This window comes from Salmo trutta, chromosome 14 (genome assembly GCF_901001165.1).
Source record: "Salmo trutta chromosome 14, fSalTru1.1, whole genome shotgun sequence".
Lineage (NCBI taxonomy): Eukaryota > Metazoa > Chordata > Actinopteri > Salmoniformes > Salmonidae > Salmo > Salmo trutta.
The window spans coordinates 39,848,921-39,873,695 of NC_042970.1; the positions used below are offsets into that span (position 1 = coordinate 39,848,921).

General features: G+C 45.0%; 1 protein-coding gene across 1 annotated transcript; it reads left to right on the forward strand.

Annotated features, from left to right (window-relative positions):
• Positions 1-899: 899 nt before the first annotated feature.
• On the forward strand, positions 900-10,133 carry kbtbd12 (kelch repeat and BTB (POZ) domain containing 12). The gene is made up of 6 exons (XM_029775798.1): positions 900-1,046; positions 1,448-2,655; positions 4,183-4,453; positions 8,015-8,165; positions 8,624-8,821; positions 9,418-10,133. Exons 2-6 carry the CDS (start codon positions 1,577-1,579, stop codon positions 9,585-9,587), a joined length of 1,869 nt encoding a protein of 622 aa, XP_029631658.1. The 5' UTR covers positions 900-1,046; positions 1,448-1,576; the 3' UTR covers positions 9,588-10,133.
• Positions 10,134-24,775: the final 14,642 nt, after the last annotated feature.

Genomic DNA, 24,775 nt, shown 5'->3' on the forward strand with positions numbered 1-24,775 from the left:
GCAACTTATTATGTGACTTATTAAGCAAGTTTTTACTCCTGAACTTATTTAAGCTTGCCATGCAAAGGGGTTGAATACTTATTGACTCAAGACATTTCAGCTTTTCATTTTTAATTAATTTGTAAAAATATCAAAAAACGTAATTCCGCTTTGACATTATGGGGTATTGTGTGTAGGCCAGTGACAAAAAAAACTAAATTTGATCAATTTTAAATTCAAGTTGTGATACAACAAAATGTGTAAAAACTCAAGGACTGTGAATACTTTTTGAAGGCACTGTACATACAGTACATATAGCATTTTCTGATTTAAAGGCTAAACAGGATATCACAGAGAAATGCCCTCACTAAAACGGTTTTAGTTTTGAAATAGCTGTTGTGGTCATAAGGGATGTTTACACTATAGAGGTCCTATTCAATTACTTATTCTATGGTTTACACCACCTCAGGTTAATATTTTAACATCAATCTTTTTGATTGGTATGAACAAAGTATCAGCTGCATCATTGTTTATTATTGTGATTATTATGAATAGTATGATTATTATCATTTAAAATGTCTGTAGAGAGTGATGTCATGAAATTCGAATCCAAGCCACAAGCTGGTCCCATGTGCCATTCCACAGATTCATAAGCCTACACGTGATCGAGACACCCCCAAAATATAGCAATAGAAAATAATAGCAATTATACTTGTGAAATTCGACATGAGCATTGCTCAACATTACACAACATTATCATGTGTGAGTCTCCTGACATTATTCCTGGTAAAACCAAAATGTTCCCCTCGCCCTTACATGCATGCCGTTCCATTGGCCATATCACAGTCTATTTTAAGGTTTGTGCTCAGCTCAGAGGGCCAGGGCATTCAGGCAGGCAGGGAGGGAAGGGGAGGGTAAACAGTACTGTGTTTCAGAGGGGATTGCTAGGCCGCCTGTCTATCTCTGACCCTAATTCCAGATGCATTCAGACATTAACAAGAACTGCTGCAGCCTGGCTGGCTGAGGAACATGACGGTCTACTGGAATTGGAGGATTCCCACTGAATGGTAGGACAGGAAGACATAGGCTTGGCTACTGTGTGATCAAAGCGCAAAACAGTAATGGGGGTGAAAGAGTTTAGTAACGATGCATGGTGGGAGATGATTTTGATGACATATCCCTGTTTAACATGGATTCCTGGTTTCACTGCGGCAGGCGAGGCATGGCCATGCCTTTGTTGCTGTACTGTTATATTGTCGTCTAAGTGTCAATGTGGGTAATGGGAATTCCAGTAAGAATGACTCTTCATACTTACAGATTTATGTTAACAATGTCAGAACTGCAAAATTGAAGATAGTGACTGTGACTTAGATTACAACAAAAATCTACTCAGCATGAACGTAAACAATCTACTGGGCTTGATCAGATCAACATTGAACTTGTGTTTCTTTCTTTCTCTCCTTTTCAGATAAAGATCCTCCTTGTTTACACTGCCACTTAGAGATATTTATTTATATTTGATGTATTTCTATTCTATTTTTATTTTTATTAATTTTTTTCTGAGTTGTTACTACTCCTGAATAGACATTCGATCCAAATGGATCTGAGAGCTAAACACAGTCTGGGTCTTCTGGACCAGCTGAGGAAGATGAGGGAGACAGAGAAGCTGACAGATGTGGTGCTAGTGGCTGAGGGCATCAGCTTCCCCTGCCACCGGGTGGTCCTCTCAGCTTTCAGCCCTTACTTCCGGGTTATGTTCACCTGCGGCCTGCGGGAGTGTAGTACTAGGGAAGTGTTTTTGCGTGACACCCCAGCCGATAGCCTGGGTCTATTGTTAAACTACATGTATTGTTCTGAGCTCCCGCTCAACAACGCCAATGTACAGGGGGTCTCGGTGGCTGCCTTCCTCCTGCAGATGGACGAGGTGTTCAACCACTGCCAGAGCCACATGAGGGAGAACATGGACGCCTCCAACTGCCTCGGGGTGTACTACTTTTCCCGCGACCTGGGAGCCGAGGAGCTGGCCGACCATGCCCAGAGATACCTGCGGACGCACTTCGTTCAGGTGTGTATGAGCGAGGAGATTCTGGAACTAGAGGCCCACCAACTGGGGGCGCTGCTGAGCTCCGACGACCTCAACGTGTCGCGGGAGGAGACCATCCTGGACGTGGTGCTGCGCTGGGTCAGACAGGACACTCCGGGGGATGGGGTGGAGGACAGGCGGAGTAGACACCTGGTTGAGCTCCTGAGGAAGGTGCGTCTCGCCTTGGTGGCCCCTGACTACCTGAGGGAGGCTATGAAGAGGAATATGTCTCTGTTGGCGGATGCAGAGTGTCTGGAGATGATGGAGGAGGCACTGGAGGCCACAGGGATGCACCCGGCCTCCTCACCCCGTAAACTGAAGCTTCGCTATGGGATGGAGACCACGGATCTGCTGCTCTGCATCGGCAACGAGGGTGGAGGGATCCGATCACGGTATGGAAATTATTCGGAACGCAGCTTCTGCTACGCCCCCTCCACGGGCCACACCCACTACATCACATCCCCACGCTATGGAGACGTTCTGGGATTCGTGTGTGCAGGGGTCGTCACCGAAGGCAACGAGATTGTGGTGGCCGGGGAGGCAGGGGTGAGGAAAATGGCCAGGCAGACGAACAGGAATGTGGAGTTATTCAGGTAGGAATCTGGAAGAATGGTATCATGAGCTCTGTGTGTGAATGAGATCATCAACAATGGTCACTGATGAGAGTAACAGTCAATGGCATACTGTTTATGTGCTGTGGCCAGGTTGAGTGTGTGGCCAGGTAGAGTGCGTGGCCAGGTGGAGTGCGTGGCCAGGTAGAGTGCGTGGCCAGGTGGAGTGTGTGGCCAGGTTGAGTGTGTGGCCAGGTAGAGTGTGTGGCCAGGTGGAGTGCGTGGCCAGGTGGAGTGCGTGGCCAGGTGGAGTGCGTAGCGAGGTGGAGTGTGCGTAGCGAGGTGGAGTTCGTGGCCAGGTGGAGTGCGTGACCAGGTGGAGTGCGTGACGAGGGGGAGTTTGTGGCCAGGTGGAGTTCGTGGCCAGGTGGAGTGCGTGGCCAGATGGAGTGCGTAGCGAGGTGGAGTTTGTGGCCAGGTGGAGTGCGTGGCCAGGTGGAGTGCGTGACCAGGTGGAGTGCGTAGCGAGGTGGAGTGCGTGGCCAGGTGGACTGCGTAGCGAGGTGGAGTGCGTGACCAGGTGGAGTGCGTAGCGAGGTGGAGTGCGTGGCCAGGTGGAGTGCGTGGCCAGGTTGAGTGCGTGGCCAGGTGGAGTGCGTGACCAGGTGGAGTGCGTGGCCAGGTGAGTGCGTGGCCAGGTGGAGTGCGTGACCAGGTGGAGTGCGTTGCCAGGTGGAGTGCGTGGCCAGGTGAGTGCGTGGCCAGGTGGAGTGCGTGACCAGGTGGAGTGCGTGGCCAGGTGAGTGCGTGGCCAGGTGAGTGCGTGGCCAGGTGAGTGCGTGACCAGGTGGAGTGCGTGGCCAGGTGAGTGCGTGACCAGGTGGAGTGCGTGGCCAGGTGGAGTGCGTGGCCAGGTGAGTACGTGGCCAGGTGGAGTGCGTGACCAGGTGGAGTGCGTGGCCAGGTGAGTGCGTGGCCAGGTGGAGTGCGTGACCAGGTGGAGTGCGTTGCCAGGTGGAGTGCGTGACCAGGTGGAGTGCGTGACCAGGTGGAGTGCGTAGCGAGGTGGAGTGCGTGACCAGGTGGAGTGCGTAGCGAGGTGGAGTTCGTGGCCAGGTGGAGTTCGTGGCCAGGTGGAGTGCGTGGGCAGGTAGAGTGCGTGGCCAGGTGGAGTGCGTGGCCAGGTTGAGTGCGTAGCGAGGTGGAGTTCGTGGCCAGGAGGAGTTCGTGGCCAGGTGGAGTGCGTTGTAAGGTGGATTGCGTGGCCAGTTGGAGTGTGTGGCCAGGTGGCGTTTGTAGCCAGGTGGGGTGTGTGGCCAGGTGAGGTGTGTGGCCAGGTAGAGTATGTGGCCAGGTGGACTGCGTGGCCAGGTGGAGTGCGTGGCCAGGTGGACTGTGTGGCCAGGTGAAGTGACAGTATGAGAATGATTGTCAGTAACTCCAGACCAGAGTCCTGCCTAATGGGCTTTTATAGCATTCCTGTCTTTATTTTAGCATGGTGGAGTCTCACTACAATAGGATGAATCTCCTAACCCCTGCCCCTGACTTTGGTTTTGTTGTCCTCCTCAGGTACAGGGTGGAGGCCCAGGGAACCTGGGAGCACCTGAGCTCAGCAGAGTACCGTGACTCGTACGCTCTGGGGGCGCTGGGTGATACTATTTACCTGCTGGGAGGCCAGATGAAGCTGAAAAACCAGTACCTCATCACCAACTCTGTGGAGCGCTGGTCCCTGCAGGGTGGGCCCTGGCATAGCGCCGCCCCGCTACCCATACCGCTGGCCTATCACAGCGTGGTCCGACTGAAGGACCGCCTCTACGTGCTCGGGGGTCGAACTCCACAGGTAATGGACTAAAGAGAAGGGGTTTGATATACAGTGCCAGTCAAAAGTTTGGACACACCTTCTCATTCAAGGGTTTTTCATTATTTTTACTATTTTCTACATTGTACAATAATAGTGAGGACGTCTATGAAATAACACATATGGAATCATATAGTAACCAAAAAAGTAATCAAAATATATTTGAGATTTTAGATTGTTCAAAGTAGCCACCCTTTGCCTTGATGACAGCTTCATGAGGTAGTCATCTGAAATGCTTTTCCAAAAGTCTTGTAGGAGTTCCCACATATGCTGAGCACTTGTTGTCTGCTTTTCCTTCACTCTGCGTTCCAAGTCATCCCAAACCATCTCAATTGGGTTGAGGTCGGGTGATTATGGAGGCCAGGTCATCTGATGCAGGACTCCATCACTCTCCTTCTTGGTCAAATAGCCCTTACACAGCCTGGAGGTGTGTTTTGGGTCATTGTCCTGTTGAAAAACAAATTATATTCCCATTAAGCGCAAACCAGATGGGATGGCGTATTGCTGCAGAATACTGTGGGAGCCATGCTGGTTAAGTGTGCCTTGAATTCTAAATACATCACCTACAGTGTCACCAGCAAAGCACCCCCACACCATCAAACTTCCTCCTCCATGCGGGAACCACACATGCGGAGATTGTCCGTTCACCTACTCTGCGTCTCACAAATACACAGCGGTTGGAACCAGAAATCTCAAATTTGGACTCATCAGACAAAAGGACAGATTTCCACCAGTCTAAAGTCCATTGCTCGTGTTTCTTGGCCCAAGAAAGTCTCTTCTTCTTATTGGTGTCCTTCTTAGTAGTGGTTTCTTTGCAGCAATTCAACCATGAAGGCCTGATTCACGCAGTCTCTTCTGAACAGTTGATGTTGAGATGTGTCTGTTACTTGAACTCTGTGAGGTGCAATCTGAGGTGCAGTTGCTTTCCGATTTCTGAGACTGGGAAACTCTAATGAACTTATCCTCTGCAGCAGTTAACTCTAGGTCTTCCTTTCCTGTGGCGGTCCTCATGAGAGCCAGTCTCATCATAGCGCTTGATGATTTTTGTGACTGCACTTGAAGAAACTTTAAAAGTTCTTGAAATGTTCCTTATAGACTGACCTGCATGTCTTAAAGAAATTATGCTGTTGTTTCTCTTTGCTTATATGAGCTGTTATTGCCATAATATAGACTTGGTCTTTTACCAAATTGGGCTATCTTCTGTATACCACCCCTACCTTGTGACAACACAACTGATTGGCTCAAACGCATTAAGAAGGAAAGAAATTCCACAAATGTACTTTTAACAAGGCACACCTGTTAATTGAAATATTTTCCAGGTGACTACCTCATGAAGCTGGTTGAGATAATGCCAAGAGTGTGCAAAGCTGTCATCAAGGCAAAGGGTGGCGACTTACAGTGAGGGAAAAAAGTGTTTGATCCCCTGCTGATTTTGTACATTTGCCCACTGACAAAGAAATGATCGGTCTATAATTTTAATGGTAGGTTTATTTGAACAGTGATAGACAGAATAACAACAAAAAAATCCAGAAAAACGCATGTCAAAAATTTTATAAATTGATTTGCATTTTAATGAGGGAAATAAGTATTTGACCCCCTCTCAATCAGAAAGATTTCTGGTTCCCAGGTGTCTTTTATACAGGTAACGAGCTGAGATTAGGAGCACACCCTTAAAGGGAGTGCTCCTAATTTCAGTTTGTTACCTATATAAAAGACACCTGTCCACAGAAGCAATCAATCAATCAGATTCCAAACTCTCCACCATGGCCAAGACCAAAGAGCTCTCCAAGGATGTCAGGGACAAGATTGTAGACCTACACAAGGCTGGAATGGACTACAAGACCATCGCCAAGCAGCTTGGTGAGAAGGTGACAACAGTTGGTGCGATTATTCGCAAATGGAAGAAAAACAAAAGAACTGTCAATCTCGCTCGGCCTGGGGCTCCATGCAAGATCTCACCTCGTAGAGTTGCAATGATCATGAGAACGGTGAGGAATCAGCCCAGAACTACACGGGAGGACCTTGTCAATGATCTCAAGGCAGCTGGGACCATAGTCACCAAGAAAACAATTGGTAACACACTACGCCGTGAAGGACTGAAATCCTGCAGCGCCCGCAAGGTCCCCCTGCTCAAGAAAGCACATATACATGCCCGTCTGAAGTTTGCCAATGAACATCTGAATGATTCAGAGGACAACTGGATGAAAGTGTTGTGGTCAGATGAGACCAAAATGGAGCTCTTTGGCATCAACTCAACTCGCCGTGTTTGGAGGAGGAGGAATGCTGCCTATGACCCCAAGAACACCATCCCCACCGTTAAACATGGAGATGGAAACATTATGCTTTGGGGGTGTTTTTCTGCTAAGGGGACAGGACAACTTCACCGCATCAAAGGGACGATGGACGGGGCCATGTACCGTCAAATCTTGGGTGAGAACCTCCTTCCCTCAGCCAGGGCATTGAAAATGGGTCGTGGATGGGTATTCCAGTATGACAATGACCCAAAAAACACGGCCAAGGCAACAAAGGAGTGACTCAAGAAGAAGCACATTAAGGTCCTGGAGTGGCCTAGCCAGTCTCGAGACCTTAATCCCATAGAAAATCTGTGGAGGGAGCTGAAGGTTCGAGTTGCCAAACGTCAGCCTCGAAACCTTAATGACTTGGAGAAGATCTGCAAAGAGGAGTTGTACAAAATCCCTCCTGAGATGTGTGCAAACCTGGTGGCCAACTACAAGAAACGTCTGACCTCTGTGATTGCCAAAAAGGGTTTTGCCACCAAGTACTAAGTCATGTTTTGCAGAGGGGTCAAATACTTATTTCCCTCATTAAAATGCAAATCATTTTATAACATTTTTGACATGCGTTTTTCTGGATTTTTTTGTTGTTATTCTGTCTCTCACTGTTCAAATAAACCTACAATTAAAATTATAGACTGATCGTTTCTTTGTCAGTGGGAAAACATACAAAATCAGCAGGGGATCAAATACTTTTTTCCCTCACTGTAGAAGAATATAAAATATATTTTATATACACATTCCTTGGTTACTACATGATTCAATATGTGTTATTTAATAGTTTTGATGTCTTCACTATTATTCTACAATGTATAAAATATTAAAAATAAAGAAAAACCCTTGAATGAGTAGGTGCATCCAAGCTTTTGACTGGTACTGTAGATGAATAGCCTGTGAATGTTAGACTCTATTTGGTGTGTGTGTGTGTGTGTGTGTGTGTGTGTGTGTGTGTGTGTGTGTGTGTGTGTGTGTGTGTGTGTGTGTGTGTGTGCGTGCGTGCGTGCGTGCACACACACAATGTGCGGGCAGGAAGGCCAAGGGGGGATTTCACATTTGTTTAATTCAATCTAACAACACCTATGTATTTTTGGAGTCCCTCACTCTCACTTATGTACACACTGTGCTTGAGGCTGCAAAGCTTTGACAGCAGAGAGAAACACTATCTGTGTCAGTGTGCTACTCTTAGCCCGCTCTCTATCCCCTCTTCCTTCTCTAAACTCTGCACCTGTCCTGTCACTTCCCCTGGCAGTCCTGGCGGATGGACGACGAGCCAGACCGCTTGAGCAACCGTCTGCTGGAGTACGACCCTGAGACAAACAAGTGGACAGAGCTTGGTCCCATGAAGTACTCCAAGTATCGCTGTGGTGCTGTGGCGCTCAATGGAGAAATCTATGTGATGGGTGAGATTTAAGTAAATAAATATCACAATTGGCCATTTGTTCTCATTAGTTTCCTGATGGTCATGACGACGATGGTCACTTTGTATCAGCAACCAGTGATTATTCCTCATAATTTGATCTTTAGTATCTGTTTTTTCCTAGACCAGTGTTTCTAATCCTGGTCCTGAGGACCCAAAGGGTTGCACAATTTAGTTTTTGCTTTAGCACTACTGTACACACATGATTTAAATCATCAAAGCTTGATGATGAGTTGAGCAGCTGTGTAGTGCTAGGGACAAAACCAAAATGTCCACACTTTTGGGTCCCCGGGACCAGGATTAAGTAACTCTGTCCTAGTGAAACCCCCAACATAAACAGTATGTTTGGACAAAACCCTATTTCAAGAGTTATTTTTAAAGTGGCACTTTACAACACAAAGTAATGAATGTTCCAGTACCAACCCAGTTGTGCTCTAACAGGAGGTATCGGCTGTGAGGGGGTTGATCATGGACAGTCCCGTCGTTGCCTTGATGCTGTGGAAATCTACAACCCTGATGGAAACTTCTGGAGGGATGGGCCTACTATGCCCTCTCCACAGCTATCCCTACGCAGCAATGCCTCCAACGCCGCGGTGGTGGGGGGCAAGCTTTATGTCTGTGGATACTACAAGGGGGCGGGTAACTAAACCACAGATGATCCATTATATTGCCCAGATACTCAAGTGGCCGCTCTAACGATGAAAATAAGTTTTTTTTCCCTCAAATGTCACGTCTTACTTATATCATTACTCGTAACACCCTAAGCATTATGAAACTTCTATTCGATAAAATAAGCCACATGTAGCAAATAAGGAATCCTAATTGGACACTCTCATTGACCTCCAAACAAAAAGTCCTCGCTTGGTGAGCGTAAAAAATAAGGATAAAAAAACGCCACCTACTGGAGAAGACAGATATTGGGCCCAATTATCCCTCTCGCTTGCCTCTTCCTCTCTGACTAAACCTACTTTCCTTTCCACTGTTTACAAAACTGTGACATCACGTGGCACAGGTTTGAGTAAAAGATGACCTGTCCCTTTAAGGAGTAGAGAAGTTGACTGTGTAGATGAATGCTGTTTCATTTGATTGCCACACCACTTTAAAATGCCACTATTCTACGCCATGTGGTCGCAAACTTGCCACAAGTTATTCTGAAAAAAAATGATATTGTCAGTAAAGTGATTCCAATAGTGACAATTATATTCCTGGCCTATCCTAATCCCTGTCTCCCTCAGATCGTCATGAAGACATAATCAAGGACATCCTGGAACTAGACCCGTGGGAGAACCGCTGGACCGTTGTGGCCCGCCGCGTTCTGATGCATGATGCCTACGACGTCTGCTTGGTGGCAAGCCTCAATCCACGGGAGCTCATGTCTCCCCCCGCAGACCTAGTAACTCAGTGACTTTCACCTGCCCTGAGGTCTAATGACCCCTTCTTAGCTAAGAGTACCTTGGGCTATAATTATGTATTCTGAAAGCTGATAATATTGAGCAACAAGACCTTTCTTTCTGCTGCTGTGGGCCAGGAGTCAAAATGCAGCAATGCAGTAGTGCTGGCTGATCCTGGTGGTGCTTGTTGACAGACATTGCACAGTTGGTGTTTAAAAGCCCTGACCTGAGTGGGGCACTGCACAAAATAACCCTCTGCCCTTGTCTTGAACTGTATATGACCTACCGAGTTGCACATTTATAAGTAAACATTGTATCTGTATATCATACCTTAGTGGGTTTTGTGACACTGAAATATAGCTTGTAAATATAATTCTTTTGCGATTTTGTTTTGTATGTTGCTGTAAAATGCCTCTGCCTCATCTTTAGAATACTGGAAAGAATCAAGTTATTTTATATCAATTTTCCATTTTGCTTTTGCTCTTTACACCTTTGTTCAAGATTATATTTTTGTCATGCAAATAAGGCTTACATTAAATTGAGTCTTTGCTCAGGCGTAAGCATGTGTTTGTGGAGCTAGTGTACGATACTAGAATTGCAAAAAGAGGTGATGAGAGAGGATTCTACACGTGGCACTGGCATGTGTTGGCCTAGTTAGGAGTTTCCCTTCTCCTGTATGCCAACAGAAGAGATGTCCCTTAATTAAACGCTATAAAAACCTCCAAAACCCCCAATTATACCGTCATGTAGAAAGTTGTATTGGTAACATAGCAGAAAGTGTAATAATGCCTGGCACCCTCGTGGTTGACTTTTAACACCATCAGACTTTTACTTATAAATCTGGTCTGACAATTACTAATTAATTTCCTCTTTTCATCCCGTATTCTTTTGTGGGCATGATTTCTGTACATGTTATCTCACAATGTGCCCCAAAATTTACTCAGAAACAGTAGCTCATTCATTTGTAGTTTAATCTTAATGGGAAAGTCTGATGTAACATTAACAGTGTAAAGGGTTTTGAAAACACTAAAACACAAACATAGGGAATCGATGAAAAAGTACATTTTTTGATGGTGAATTTTGTTGTCAAAACCAATTACATTGAGGTCAAGCAAACACAACAACAGCTTGTCAAACAACTCCCTCCTCAATACCTCCCTACACTGACATCCTGATTCCCCTTCAGACATCAGTCAGAATCACAGTTCATGTCAAACAGCTGCCATAAGCCTTTGTTTCTCTCTGAGACAGCCTGGGGCTCAGGTGGCGATGGTGTCTTTTCCCAGGCGGGCCTGGCATTGTTCCCTGTGGACCCGTACACAGAGCTGTTACTTTCCTGGGACCACAAGCTGAAAGGGTTGCGGGAGCCTCCGGTGGCTTTGTTAGACTTTTTCTCTTTGTCCTGCTGTCGTTTCTGAGCTTCTGGTATGAGTGTGTCCATTTCCATCCTGTTGGGATCATGCTGCTCCTTGCCAGTCGATCCAGCTCCCTGCTTCCTTTGGTTTTGGAGGGGCTGTCGGTTCTCATCCCCACCCCTGCCCACTAATCGACCTTTACTCCTGGTCTGTGGTGGCATTAGTGCCCTCTTCCTGCTTCTGAAGGGCTGTTTCCTCTGTCCCTGGCCTCTCTGGGTGAACCTACGTCCAGTCATGGTGCTCCTGCCCCTGGGGCTCTCTGAGGGGACCGCTGCAGGCTCACTGTGGTCAGGCTGGCTGCTCTGCTCCGGGTCGCAGTGGGGGTTCATGATGGTGCGGGTGCTCCTAATGGTCAAATCTTGTAGAAGCGCGTAGGCCCTGCTGGGGTCCTGAAAACCCTGCATGGGGAACTGTAGAGCTGGAGCGCCCCCCGATGTGCTGGGGTCTTGTAGGCCCTGCATAGGATAGTGTAGGGCTGCGGCACCTCTTCCTGGTCCATGAGTCACAGCGGTAGAGCGTGTGGGGTGTGGGTACACCCCCTGCCAGGAAGTCTTAGCCGGCTCATCCAGTACCATCTGGCTACACCGCTCCAGCTGATCCTCCTCCACCTCCCCCATCATCGCAGGAGGGTACAGAGCTCTGGGGGCTGCGGCCTGGCCCTGGTCACATGTCTCTGAGGGTCCTCCTCTGGTTCCTCTATCTGCAGGGTGCAGCCGCCCTGCTGCCTCTCCTCCCGTCTCCCTTACACCACATGATGCCACTGCTTTACGAGGCGCAGTGACCGCTGTCGCAGCGCAGAGACGTACACCTTCAAAGTACCTCTTCTCCTCACTCACCAGGCAGAAGCTCTCTACCAGTCCTGGGGATGTCTGGACCGTGCTTTCTGTCACCCTGACAGGTGTGTGGAGTGGTTCGGACCCGTGCTGGGAAATCAAGGTGCTTAGAAGGGACAGGGCTTCTCCTAACATGCTTTGATCTCGGCTCTGCTCATGTCTCAGGACCTCCAGATTCTCCTGCAGGCCCTGCATGTGGGAGCTGAGTGCTGTAGTCGCCACACCCGTCTAGGACAGAATAGAAGACAACAATATATGACTAATAGCAAAGACATCAAAATCAAATATGGATATGTAACATTAAATTATCAACATTAAGTATGTCAAATAGTATTCTAAGCACCCAGAATCAAATATTTTGTGTGCCGGCCAACTAATGTTTTGTTTGTCACGAGAGACTAGTCATATGTTGGTATCCCACTCTCACCCCACACACCCTCATTAAGTATAAATTCAACATCAGGACGAAGGCTTGACAATACAGAGTTATAAATGCCACCTGTCCTCACCTTGGCTACTCTGTCCTCCATCTCTTTCAGCATCTGATTCTGTGAGCTCACTTTATTCAGCAAGGCCTCAAACTGCTGTGCAAAGCCATCCTGCAGACTGGCTATGTTTTGCTGCACTGTAAAAGATGTTAAAAGGTAACCCCAATGAATACACAATCCATTCCATAGCAATCAAGACCTATCTACACACTGCCCATTATAGCCAAAGAGACCGGCTCATTCATCATAATTTCAAAATCGAGGTATTAGATCAAATATTTCTATAATAAAATATATGCGTGAGATCATCATTTCACTACTGAACTATAGCACCATCTACTGTTCCCAGAGATTATAAACAGAGATTCCCAGAGATTTCCTTCACAAACATGTTAATAATGAGCAATGCACAATAGATTCTAATAGAAGTTGAGAGAAATTGTTCAAAGCAACCCACATGTCTTTGCAAAATCTGCAAAATCTTTGTTGCCTGTTGTAGTGCTCTCATCAATGTGATTTACAGAGAGCTTAATCTGAAACACACATAGCATAAGGGTTTATCATTATTATGAAAATGAGTACCAGACCAGCAGTACCATTTTGCAAAAATGTATTATTATGGATTGTTCACTTACATTTTCAAGTTTTTCACAAAATTGTAGAAATCCAGAGGTGAGAATGTCACTGATAAAACAGACAGGACAATAATTAAACCAGAAAATACCATATTGTTTGTATCTTTCAGAATAAAATCCCTGCAGAAACAGGTAACACTCATGAGACATAGCTACCTCTCACACTTTTCTTTTGCCTTTTTCTTGTCCTCTTCAAACCTGTCCAGTATGCCAATTGCTTTGCCACTTGTAAAGCTTGGCACCTTCATTTTGTCCTTTCCGTCTCCGAACAGGAATGGTTTGGAATGGTAATTGCTTAAAATCTTTGGCTCACTTGCCTGAAACACAATGGCTGGTTCATCATAAAACAAAGAAAAGCTCTGACAGTTTTGAGTTTGTTCTGGAGTTCATCTGATAAAGTGAATTGCTAAATGTTGTATTATAAAGGAATGGGATACTGCATATTGTGAGCAACAAAAAAAATGCATTCACTGAGCTCAGGACTGTGGCACAAAGGTGGACATGATGACAAAATGAGATGGTTTAACAAGTTGAAGAAAATATGGGCTAATAGACCTACCTCCTGCGACTGTGAGCTACCGGATATTCTGTTTGAAAAGCCCATGTCCTGTGACATGCCCTGAGAGTTTTCAGGCCAAAACTGGGATCCAAACAGGAATTGTGAGTCTGTCAAACTGGAGTAGTCACTGGTAGCCCCATTCCTGCTGGTGATCTTGGGCACACTACATGTTATAAACACACACACACACACTTAATTCATTTTAAGGGCTACACAAACATTTAGGCTAACTCGCTAAATTTCAATAATACATTTTTGAAAGCTGCATTAATTGTCTGCTGCAGTGCACTTTTGCTAACAGTTATGTATTTAATTGTGTGGGGGGGATTCTTTTTCTTGGCTATGGGGGGGATTATATTATTGGCTAAAATTAGTTATGCTTACATGGATCCAGTTGGGATGCTTAAAATCTCTTTGATATTCCACACGTTGGGATTCATTGCTATTTCTGTTTGAGTAAAGATAAAATAATTATTTGAACGCTATAAACCAATTACAAATGATTAAAAAAATAATAATACAAACCAGCCAGCAAATGTATTAGCTAGCCAGCTAGTTGGCTGGTAATGTTAGCTAGATAACATGTTATTTATGGACTTTATGACCTGGCTACTAGCTAATGTTATCTTGCTTGCTCTGCTTTTTCCAACAACGTTAGCTACTCACCACTGTAGTCATGGAGTAGCCAACTACGAAGTCGGCTGACAACTCAATTATATGCTAGTTCCCAAAACAATATGGCTAATGGGAAACGTGTTCTAGTTAGCTAGCTAGCTAGCTCCTTTTCTGTGATCAACAACACACGAAAATAGCTGGTTGTTTGATATGAATAACGGTGTTATTGCTGAGCTTGGCCACAGTGGACACACGTTTCATCACGTGCAGGTGGGTTACAATGAGATGCTCGTGGCGATTACCTCCCGCCTTCCCAAATGTTCCCTCTCAATCGTGCCTCATAAGGGTTCAGCAAAGAATAAGATCTTTCCTCAACTGTAAGGTAGACTCTTCAGTGATGTCAGGGAACGTGGCCTGATTTTGAATGTCTATGGCCGTGACCGGCTCGTGGGTAATGTATTTTCACAGACCTTTGAAGGGGCAGGTGCAACAAACAAAAAGCCCCCCCCCCCCCCCCCCCACACACACACACACACACACACACACACACACAAAGAAAATCGACTTTCATCATCATTCATTATTAAAAATGAATAACATACCAACTGCATTTCCTCTGTCCCTGGCCCCACAGTTCAACCTTTTATATGCTTATTTATTTTATATTGCAGTGTGACTCTTTTAGGCCTAAAGACAACGAGAGATGATTGACATCGGGAAAAGTGGCTGGCTATGAGCCCGTGACTTAAAATAAGAACGCTACGAGCTGATCAAAGCGAATTTTGTCGTAAATATGTTTGCTATGCTGCTGAAACAAACAATGTTTTTATTGGCAACCGCATGCAATTCAGATTAGTGTCCTCTGTGGACGGATTCAGGGGAAACGCATGTGCCAGCCAGGTATTGGAGGTGGCAGAGGCAGTGGCGATTTTAGCATTGAAATGCTGGTGGGGCAAACTCCAAAAAATGTTTTTAGATGCATGCCAGCAAAGCCACTACACAACACAACACTAAACAATACATTAATTGCACTGTAACGGTGACAAACGGTGCCCACAAACTGTTAGGGCCTACATAAAGCTGTCCCAACAGCAGAGCTTTCTTTTCAGCACCATGGAGTGAATCCTTTACACCTGGCTATCAGCAGAGCCTTGTCTGGCAGCGAAACAGTTAATTCAGACTAATTTACTGCCTATAAAAAAAACATAGCTGATATGGCTGACTAACAAATGTGGTTTTGTTAATGAGCGAGCTAGGACGGACGTAGTCGGTATAACTATTTGTTCAGCACTTTTGAAATGCGTTTTAGGGCATGCAAGAATTAGCTTTTAGAAGACTCGATGAGATGGAAAATCCGCCGACAAGGGCAACTACAAGGAACTTGCAGAGGTAATCGCACGTTATGATGCTTTACTTGCTGAACATATCGAACTTTCGACAGTCTTTTCTGGAATGTCGAAAACAATTCCCAATGATTTGATAGCTTCCATGGCATCATCCATTAAAAGAGTAAAGACAGTTTGACGCAGCGCATTTTTTCGCGAGGGCCCAAGTAGGCTTTCCACTTTCCTCCAGAATTTATTTAGCAAAGATGATAACACATAATCTCTCCGGACAGACACAAGAAAAAACTCATGATATAAATGTTGCACCATAACGTTATTAATTAGTTTACACTGACCAGATGGACAGGGCGCATAGGCTGTATGCAGCTGCTCTTATTAGTAGCCTACAGTTGATCAGACTGAAAATTTGTCTCGTTTTCATCCCATACAGCATGTCAGATTTCTAATGTTTAGGTGTATTGAACATAATGATTAACTGGAATGAATGAATCAACATAATGGTGATGATGGATGTGAGTAAATGTTTTGTAAGGCCTACAGTTGCATAGGCCTGCATGATGCAAGCTCGGCCCTGAGTTCTATTGTTTATCAGTTGTTGTCTGTGTCTGGGTAGAGGAAATCCCCCTCCTAATCTAGTCTAAATATAATGTATATGAACAAATATAAGGTAGCTGCAGTTTGACAGTGTTTTCATCCCCCCGGGAGTTTGTTTCAGGAGGAAAAACCGGTCCCATCATAGCCCATATAAAACCTTTTTACAACTGATTAATCACTGTCATACCTTATAGGTTGCAGAGTTTTCCTAAAACTCCAGGTCCCAGGGGGTAAAAATTGCCCCACTGCTTTTGGCACCAGTCTCCTTGCAGTTGTCAGTTATCGACAGGTATGGGGATGATCAGGGCTTTATTCAGAAACGTTTCTTGGGTTACTTTGATGTTTCAAGTGGATGAGATGAACAGTCTGTGTTTGACTTTATGAATTTTGAGATGTCTGAGTTTAAGTTAATAGTTTCTCTATCTTATTCCTGTATGTAGAATCAATCACTTACAGTTGAAGTCAGAAGTTTACATACACTTGGGTTGGAGTCAATAAAACTCGTTTTTCAACCATTCCACAAATTTCTTGTTAACAAACTATAGTTTTGGCAATTCGGTTTGGGCATCTACTTTGTGCATGACACAAGTCATTTTTCCAACAATTGTTTACAGACAGATTATTTCACTTATAATTCACTGTATCACAATTCCAGTGGGTCAGAAGTTTACATACACTAAATTGACTGTGCCTTTAAACAGCTTGGAAAATTCCAGAAAATGATGTCATGGCTTTAGAAGCTTCTGATAGGCTAGTTGACATCATTTGAGGCAATTGGAGGTGTATCTGTGGATGTATTTCAAGGCCTACCTTCAAACTCAGTATGTCTTTGCTTGACATCATGGAAAAATCAAAAGAAATCAGCCAAGATCTCAGATAAAAAATGTAGACCTCCACAAGTCTGGTTCGTCCTTGGGAGCAATTTCCAAACTCCTGAAGGTACCACGCTCATCTGTACAAACAATAGTATGCAAGTATAAACACCATGGGACCACGCAGCCTTCATACCGCTCAGGAAGGAGACACGTTCTGTCTCCTAGAGATGAACATACTTTGGTGTGAAAAGTGCAAATCAATCTTAGAACAACAGCAAAGGACCTTGTGAAGATGCTGGAGGAAACGGGTACAAAAGTATCTATATCCAAAGCAAAACGAGTCCTATATCGACAAAACCTGAAAGGCCGCTCAGCAAGGAAGAAGCCACTGCTCCAAACCTGCCATAAAAAGCCAGACTACGGTTTGCAACTGCACATTGGGACAAAGATCGGACTTTTGGAGAAATGTCCTCTGGTTTGATGAAACAAAAATAGAACTGTTTGGCCATAATGACCATTGTTATGTTTGGAGGAAAAAGGGGGAGGCTTGCAAGCTGAAGAACATCATCCCAACTGTGAAGCACAGGTGTGGCAGCATCATGTTGTGGGGGTGCTTTGCTGCAGGAGGGACTGGTGCACTTCACAAAATAGAAGGCATCATGAGGCAGGAAAATTATGTGGATATATTGAAGCAACATCTCAAGACATCAGTCAGGAAGTTAAAGCTTGGTCGCAAATGGGTCTTCCAAATGGACAATGACCCCAAGCATACTTCCAAAGTTGTGGCAAAATGGCTTAAGGACAACAAAGTCAATGTATTGGAGTGGCCATCACAAAGCCCTGACCTCAATCCCATAGAAAATTTGTTTGCAGAATTGAAAAGGCGTGTGCGAGCAAGGAGGCCTACAAACATGACTCAGTTACACCAGCTCTGTCAGGAGGAATGGGCTAAAATTCACTCAACTTATTGTGGGAAGCTTGTGGAAGGCTACCTGAAATGTTTGACCCAAGTTAAACAATTTAAAGGCAATGCTACCAAATACTAATTGAGTGTATGTAAACGTCTGACCCACTGGGAATGTGAGGAAATAAATAAAATCTTAAATAAATCATTCTCTCTACTATTATTCTGACATTTCACGTTCTTAAAATAAAGTGGTGATCCTAACTGACCTAACACTGGGAATTTTTACAAGGATTAAATGTCAGTAATTGTGAAACTGAGTATAAATGTATTTGGCTAAGGTGTATGTAAACTTCTGACTTCAACTGTACACAATCACGTTATTACACATCAATGATTTTACTCCTTGTTTGGACTAACTCATTCTTATCTCTTTTGTCTAACTGTGTAGTGTGTAGTGTGTTGTGTTATTGTTATTTGTCTTCCCAGTCAAATCCTTTCCTGCACTGGTCAAGCCTCTGAACACCTCAAATCATGCCTCGTACCCTCATTCAGTCACTGCTATGATCCCTTTCCAACATGGTGTAAGTAGCCCTCTCATTCCCATTCCCCATAATATGGTGCTATAAATGTCTTTATTAAATGCTTAAAATAATTAGTCTTTGACGATTTTTGAAACAGACTGTCGTCTGTTATGCACCTATACCGTGGGTCTCCCATCCTCCTAAATGTTTCAAGTCACCAGCCTCCACTGGACCACACACCAACTCCACTGAATAGCAGTCTAGTGATTGCTTTGCAATGCTTGCAGTTAACAACTCATTCCTTCCAAATCACTCATTGTTGAATTTGCAATTTCCAAGTTGTGTAATGTTTTATGGTCGATGAGCACTGATACGTTTTATCTATAATTTCTCTATGACAAAGATTGAAAAGGATTTGCCAGTAGATTGTCGACTTGATTCATGATAATGATGACTGCTTGTCTAGCTTGCTAGCTAAGATTTTTAAAGTATGATGTTGACATGATCAGTCCAATCAAAACTACGGTAGATATAACGTGATTTGAAGTCTTTTTATCTGTGGCCAATGACCTTGAGCCTTCTTGGATGGGCACTTCTAATGTAACTCTATGGCAGCACCCAAGGGGCTTGAATTTGTTACCTCTCCCCGTAGATTTGGCGGGGATGTAGTGTCCCCATGAGTGACAGAACACTGAGCCAATCACGGCGCAACTAGAGAACATTATCAACCCCTACACTTCGTATTTTCTGCTGGTTGCCCCACCACCACAGAAGCTGCCTTATTCAAGAAAGCAATGTTTGTATGCTGCTTTCTTAACTGAATTATAATTTTTTTGTACATTGTTAGCAAACTGATATGTGACACGTATTAATGCCAAAATAACATGTAAAACATAAAAATATATATCTTCCTGTCTTTGTGGGCTATACTCGGCCTTGTCTCAGTATGGTAAGTTGGTGGTTGAAGTTATCCCTCTAGTGGTGTGGGGGCTGTGCTTTGGCAAACTGGGTGGGGTTATATCCTTCCTGTTTGGCCCTGTCTGGGGGTATCGTCGGATGGGGCCACAGTGTCTCCCGACCCCACCTGTCTCAACCTCCAGTATTTATGCTGCAGTAGTTTATGTGTCGGGGGGCTAGGGTCAGTCTGTTATATCTGGAGTATTTCTCCTGTCTTATCCGGTGTCCTGTGTGAATTTAAGTATGCCCTCTCTAATTCTTTCTTTCTCTCTCTCGGAGGACCTGAGCCCTAGGACCATGCCTCAGGACTACCTAGCCTGATGACTCCTTGCTGTCCCCAGTCCACCTGCTGATCCAGTTTCAACTTATCTGCCTGCAGCTATGGAACCCTGACCTGTTCACCGGACGTGCTACCTGTCCCAGACCTGCTGTTTTCAACTCTCTAGAGACAGCAGGAGCGGTAGAGATACTCTGAATGATCGGCTATGAAAGCCAACTGACATTTACTCCTGAGGTGCTGACCTGTTGCACCCTCGACAACCACTGTGATTATTATTATTAGACCCTGCTGGTCATCTATGAACATTTGAACATCTTGGCCATGTTCTGTTATAATCTCCACCCGGCGCAGCCAGAAGAGGACTGGCCACCCCTCATAGCCTGGTTCCTCTCTAGGTTTCTTCCTAGGTTCTGGCCTTTCTAGGGAGTTTTTCCTAGCCACCGTGCTTCTACACCTGCATTGCTTGATGTTTTGGACTGGGTTTCTGTACAGCACTTTGAGATATCAGCTGATGTAAAAAGGGCTTTAAAAATACATTTGATTTGATTTGCCTTGATGACAGCTTTTTACACTCTTGGCATTCTCTCAACCAGTATCACCTGAAATGCTTTCCCAACAGTTTCCACATATGCTGAGCACTTGTTGGCTGCTTTTTCTTCACTCTGCGGTCCAACTCATCCCAAACCATCTTAATTTGGTTGAGGTCGGGGGATTGTAGAGGCCAGGTCATCTGATGCAGCACTCCATCACTCTCCTTCTTGGTAAAATAGCCCTTACACAGCCTGGAGGTGTGTTGGGTCATTGTCCTGTTGAAAACAAATGATAGTCCCACTAAGCCCAAACCAGGTGGGATGGCGTATCGCTGCAGATTGATGTGGTAGCCATGCTGGTTAAGTGTGCCTTGAATTCTAAATAAATCACAGACAGTGTCACCAGCAAGGTACCCCCACACCATAACACCTCCTTCACGCTTTACGGTGGGAAATACACATGCCTGGATCGTCCGTTCACCCACACCGCGTCTCACAAAGACACAGCGGCTGGAACCAAAAATCTCAAATTTGGACTCATCAGACCAAAGGACAAATTTACACCTGTCTAATGTCCATTGCTCAGGTTTATTGGCCCAAGCAAGTGTCTTCTTATTATTGGTGTCCTTTAGTAGTGGTTTCTTTGCAGCAATTTGACCATGAAGGCCTGACTCACACAGTCTCCTGTGAACAGTTGATGTTGAGATGTGTCTGTTACTTGAACTCTGCGAAGCATTTATTTGGGCAGCAATTTCGGAGGCTGGTAAACTCTAATGAACTTTTCCTCTCCAGCAGAGGTAACTCTGGGTCTTCTATTCCTGTGGCGGTCCTCATGGGAGCCAGTTTCTTCATAGCGCGTGATGGTTTTTGCAAGTTCTTGAAATTTTCCGGATTGACCGACCTTCATGTCTTAAAGTAATAATGGACTGTCGTTTCTCTTTGCTTCTTTGAGCTGTTCTTGCCATAATATGGACTTGGTCTTTTACCAAATAGGGACATCTTCTGTATACCACCTCTACCTTGTCACAACACAACTGGTTGGCTCAAACGCATTAAGGAAAGAAATTCCACAAATTCACTTTTAACAAGGCACACCTGTTAATTGAAATGCATTCCAGTTGACTACCTCATGAAGCTGGTTGAGAGAATGCCAAGAGTGTGCAAAGCTGTAATCAAGGCAAAGGGTGGCTACTTTGAAGAATCTAAAATCAAAAATGTATTTTGATTTAACACTTTTGGGGTTACTTCATGATTCCATAAGTGTTATTTCATAGTTTTGATGTCTTCACTATTATTCTACAATGTAAAAAATAAAGAAAAACCCTTAAATGAGTAGGTGTTCTAAAACTTTTGACCGGTAGTGTATATATATATTATTATAATTTTCTTAGCTAAACAGGTGGGTCTCTGCCCCTCCGCCACAGGGCAGAGGTATGGTTTCTCTACCAATAATCTGTATTCTGACCTTGACTTAATTCTCTCATAATTCCACCACCTTTTTAATTTCCGATAGAAATAACACCATTCTCTATGCACTGTAATTTATAAATTGATAAGAGCTATTGATAAGAGCTAGTTAAAATTAGTAATCATTTTGGATAAGGGGATTGTAAATACAAATAGCAATTGTTGTAGATAATTTTTTCTTCTGATTTATGGAGACAAATTTAAAACCAGTCATAATATAAGCTGAAACGCATATCCATGGGTGAATTAGATTTCATTTCTTCCCGGTACTGGGACTTCCTATGTGTTCACTCGCATAAAAAAATGTATGGGCTTAATCATATAAACTCAGTAAAAGAAGAAACGTCCCTTTTTCAGGATCCTGTCTTTCAAAGATAATTAGTAAAAATCCAAACAACTTCACAGATCTTCATTGTAAAGGGTTTTAACACTGTTTCCCATGCTTGTTCAATCAATCATAAACAATTTATTAACATGCACCTGTGGAACGGACGTTAAGACTCTAACAGCTTACAGACGGTAGGCAATTAAGGTCATAGTTATGAAAACTTAGGACAGTAAAGAGGCCTTTCTACTGACTCTGAAAAACACCAAAAGAAAGTGTCACGCCCTGACCATAGAGAGCCCTTGTTTCTCTATGGTGTAGAAGGTTAGGGCGTGACTAGGGGGTAGTCTAGTTTAATATTTCTATGTTGTGTTCTAGTTTATTTTTTCTATGTTGGTGTTTTGTATGATTCCCAATTAGAGGCAGCTGGTAATCATTGTCTCTAATTGGGGATCATATTTAAGTAGCTATTTTTCCCACCTGTGTTTGTGGGATATTGTTTTGTGTTTGTGCCTGTGCACCACGTAGTCACGTTTAGTTGTTCGTTTATTTGATTTATTTGTTTTTGCTTGAAGTTTCACTTTGGAATAAAGATGTGGAACTCTACACACGCTGCGCCTTGGTCCCGTTCTTACGACAGCCGTGACAGAATATCCCACCAAACCAGGACCAAGCAGCATGTTCACCAGGTGAAGGAGTTTTGGACATGGGAAGAAGTGATGGGTGGATGCGAGATCCTTCCTTGGTGGCAGACGGTAGGTAATGATGGAGGAAGGCGACGACGCCGGGGTTCGCAGCCACAGAAAGCCCAAGGACAACCCCAATAATTTTTTTGGGGGGGGGCACAAGGGGTGGCCGGTCGAGCCGAGGAGAGTGCCAGAGCCCGAATGGCAAACTCTGGAGGAGTGTGTCGTCAGACCACGGCCACAGAAACCCCCAAAATTTTTTTTTTTGGGGGGGGCACATGGATCTGCCGGCTGAGAAGAGGGAAGAGCCAGAGACCACGTGGGAGGAGATAGAGAGGTGGCTTGGCCAGCTCTCTTGCTATCTCTCTCAGAATGACCTTCTTGATCCAAATCAGTCAGGTTTCAAGACTGGTCATTCAACTGAGACTGCTCTTCTCTGTGTCACGGAGGCTCTCCACACAGCTAAAGCTAACTCTCTCTCCTATCTGCTGCCTTTTGATACTGTGAACCATCAGATTCTCCGCTCCACCCTCTCCGAGTTGGGCATCTCCGGCGCGGCTCACTCTTGGATTGCGTCCTACTTGACAGGTCGCTCCTACCAGGTGGCGTGGCGAAAATCCGTCTCCGCACCACGTGCTCTCACCACTGGTGTCCCCCAGGGCTCAGTTCTAGGCCCTCTTCTATTCTCGCTATACACCAAGTCACTTGGCTCTGTCATATCCTCACATGGTCTCTCCTATCATTGCTACGCAGACGACACACAATTAATCTTCTCCTTTCCCCCTTCTGATAACCAGGTGGCGAATCGCATCTCTGCATGTCTGGCAGACATATCAGTGTGGATGATGGATCACCACCTCAAGCTGAACCTCGGCAAGACAGAGCTGCTCTTCCTCCCGGGGAAGGACTGCCCGTTCCATGATCTCGCCATCACGGTTGACAACTCCATTGTGTCCTCCTCCCAGAGTGCTAAGAGCCTTGGCGTGACCCTGGACAACACCCTGTCGTTCTCCGCTAACATCAAGGCGGTGACCCGATCCTGTAGGTTCATGCTCTACAACATTCGCAGAGTACGACCCTGCCTCACACAGGAAGCGGCGCAGGTCCTAATCCAGGCACTTGTCATCTCCCGTCTGGATTACTGCAACTCGCTGTTGGCTGGGCTCCCTGCCTGTGCCATTAAACCCCTACAACTCATCCAGAACGCCGCAGCCCGTCTGGTGTTCAACCTTCCCAAGTTCTCTCACATCACCCCGCTCCTCCGCACACTCCACTGGCTTCCAGTTGAAGCTCGCATCTGCTACAAGACCATGGTGCTTGCCTACGGAGCTGTGAGGGGAACGGCACCTCCGTACCTTCAGGCTCTGATCAGTCCCTACACCCAAAGAAGGGCACTGCGTTCATCCACCTCTGGCCTGTTCGCCTCCCTACCTCTGCGGAAGCACAGTTCCCGCTCAGCCCAGTCAAACTGTTCGCTGCTCTGGCACCCCAATGGTGGAACAAGCTCCCTCACGACGCCAGGACAGCGGAGTCAATCACCACCTTCCGGAGACACCTGAAACCCCACCTCTTTAAGGAATACCTGGGATAGGATTAAGTAATCCTTCTAATCCTCCCCCCCTACCCTCCCCCCCACAAAAGATATAGATGTACTATTGTAAAGTGGTTGTTCCACTGGATATCATAAGGTAAACAGGTGCGCCTGGCACCTACTACCACGCCCCGTTCAATGGCACTTCAATCTTTTGTCTTGCCTGTTCACCCTCTGAATGGTACACATACACAATCTAAGTCTCAATTGTCTCAAGGCTTAAAAATCCTTCTTTAACCTGTCTCCTCCCCTTCATCTGCACTTACTGAAGTGGATTTAACAAGTGACATCAATAACGGATCATAGCCTTCACATGGATTCACCTGGTCAGTCTATGACATGGAAATAGCAGGTGTTCTTCATGTTTTGTATACACAGTGTATATAACAAATCTCTGTCAAGGTGTTACTATTCATTCTGCTAGATTATACTGGAATGCATCACTGAACTGGAACAAATTTTTTGTTGTTGTCTAGCAAATATTGTATATCTAACAAGGTGAAAGAAGTATCATATAAACTCATTTACAGTCTACCCTGTAAAGACCTTTTATATTGTATACAAAATCAAAATTGCTATAGATGACAAATGTGTGTTTTGTGGTTGTGGCGCAGGGACTCTTGATAAAAAAAATTGGA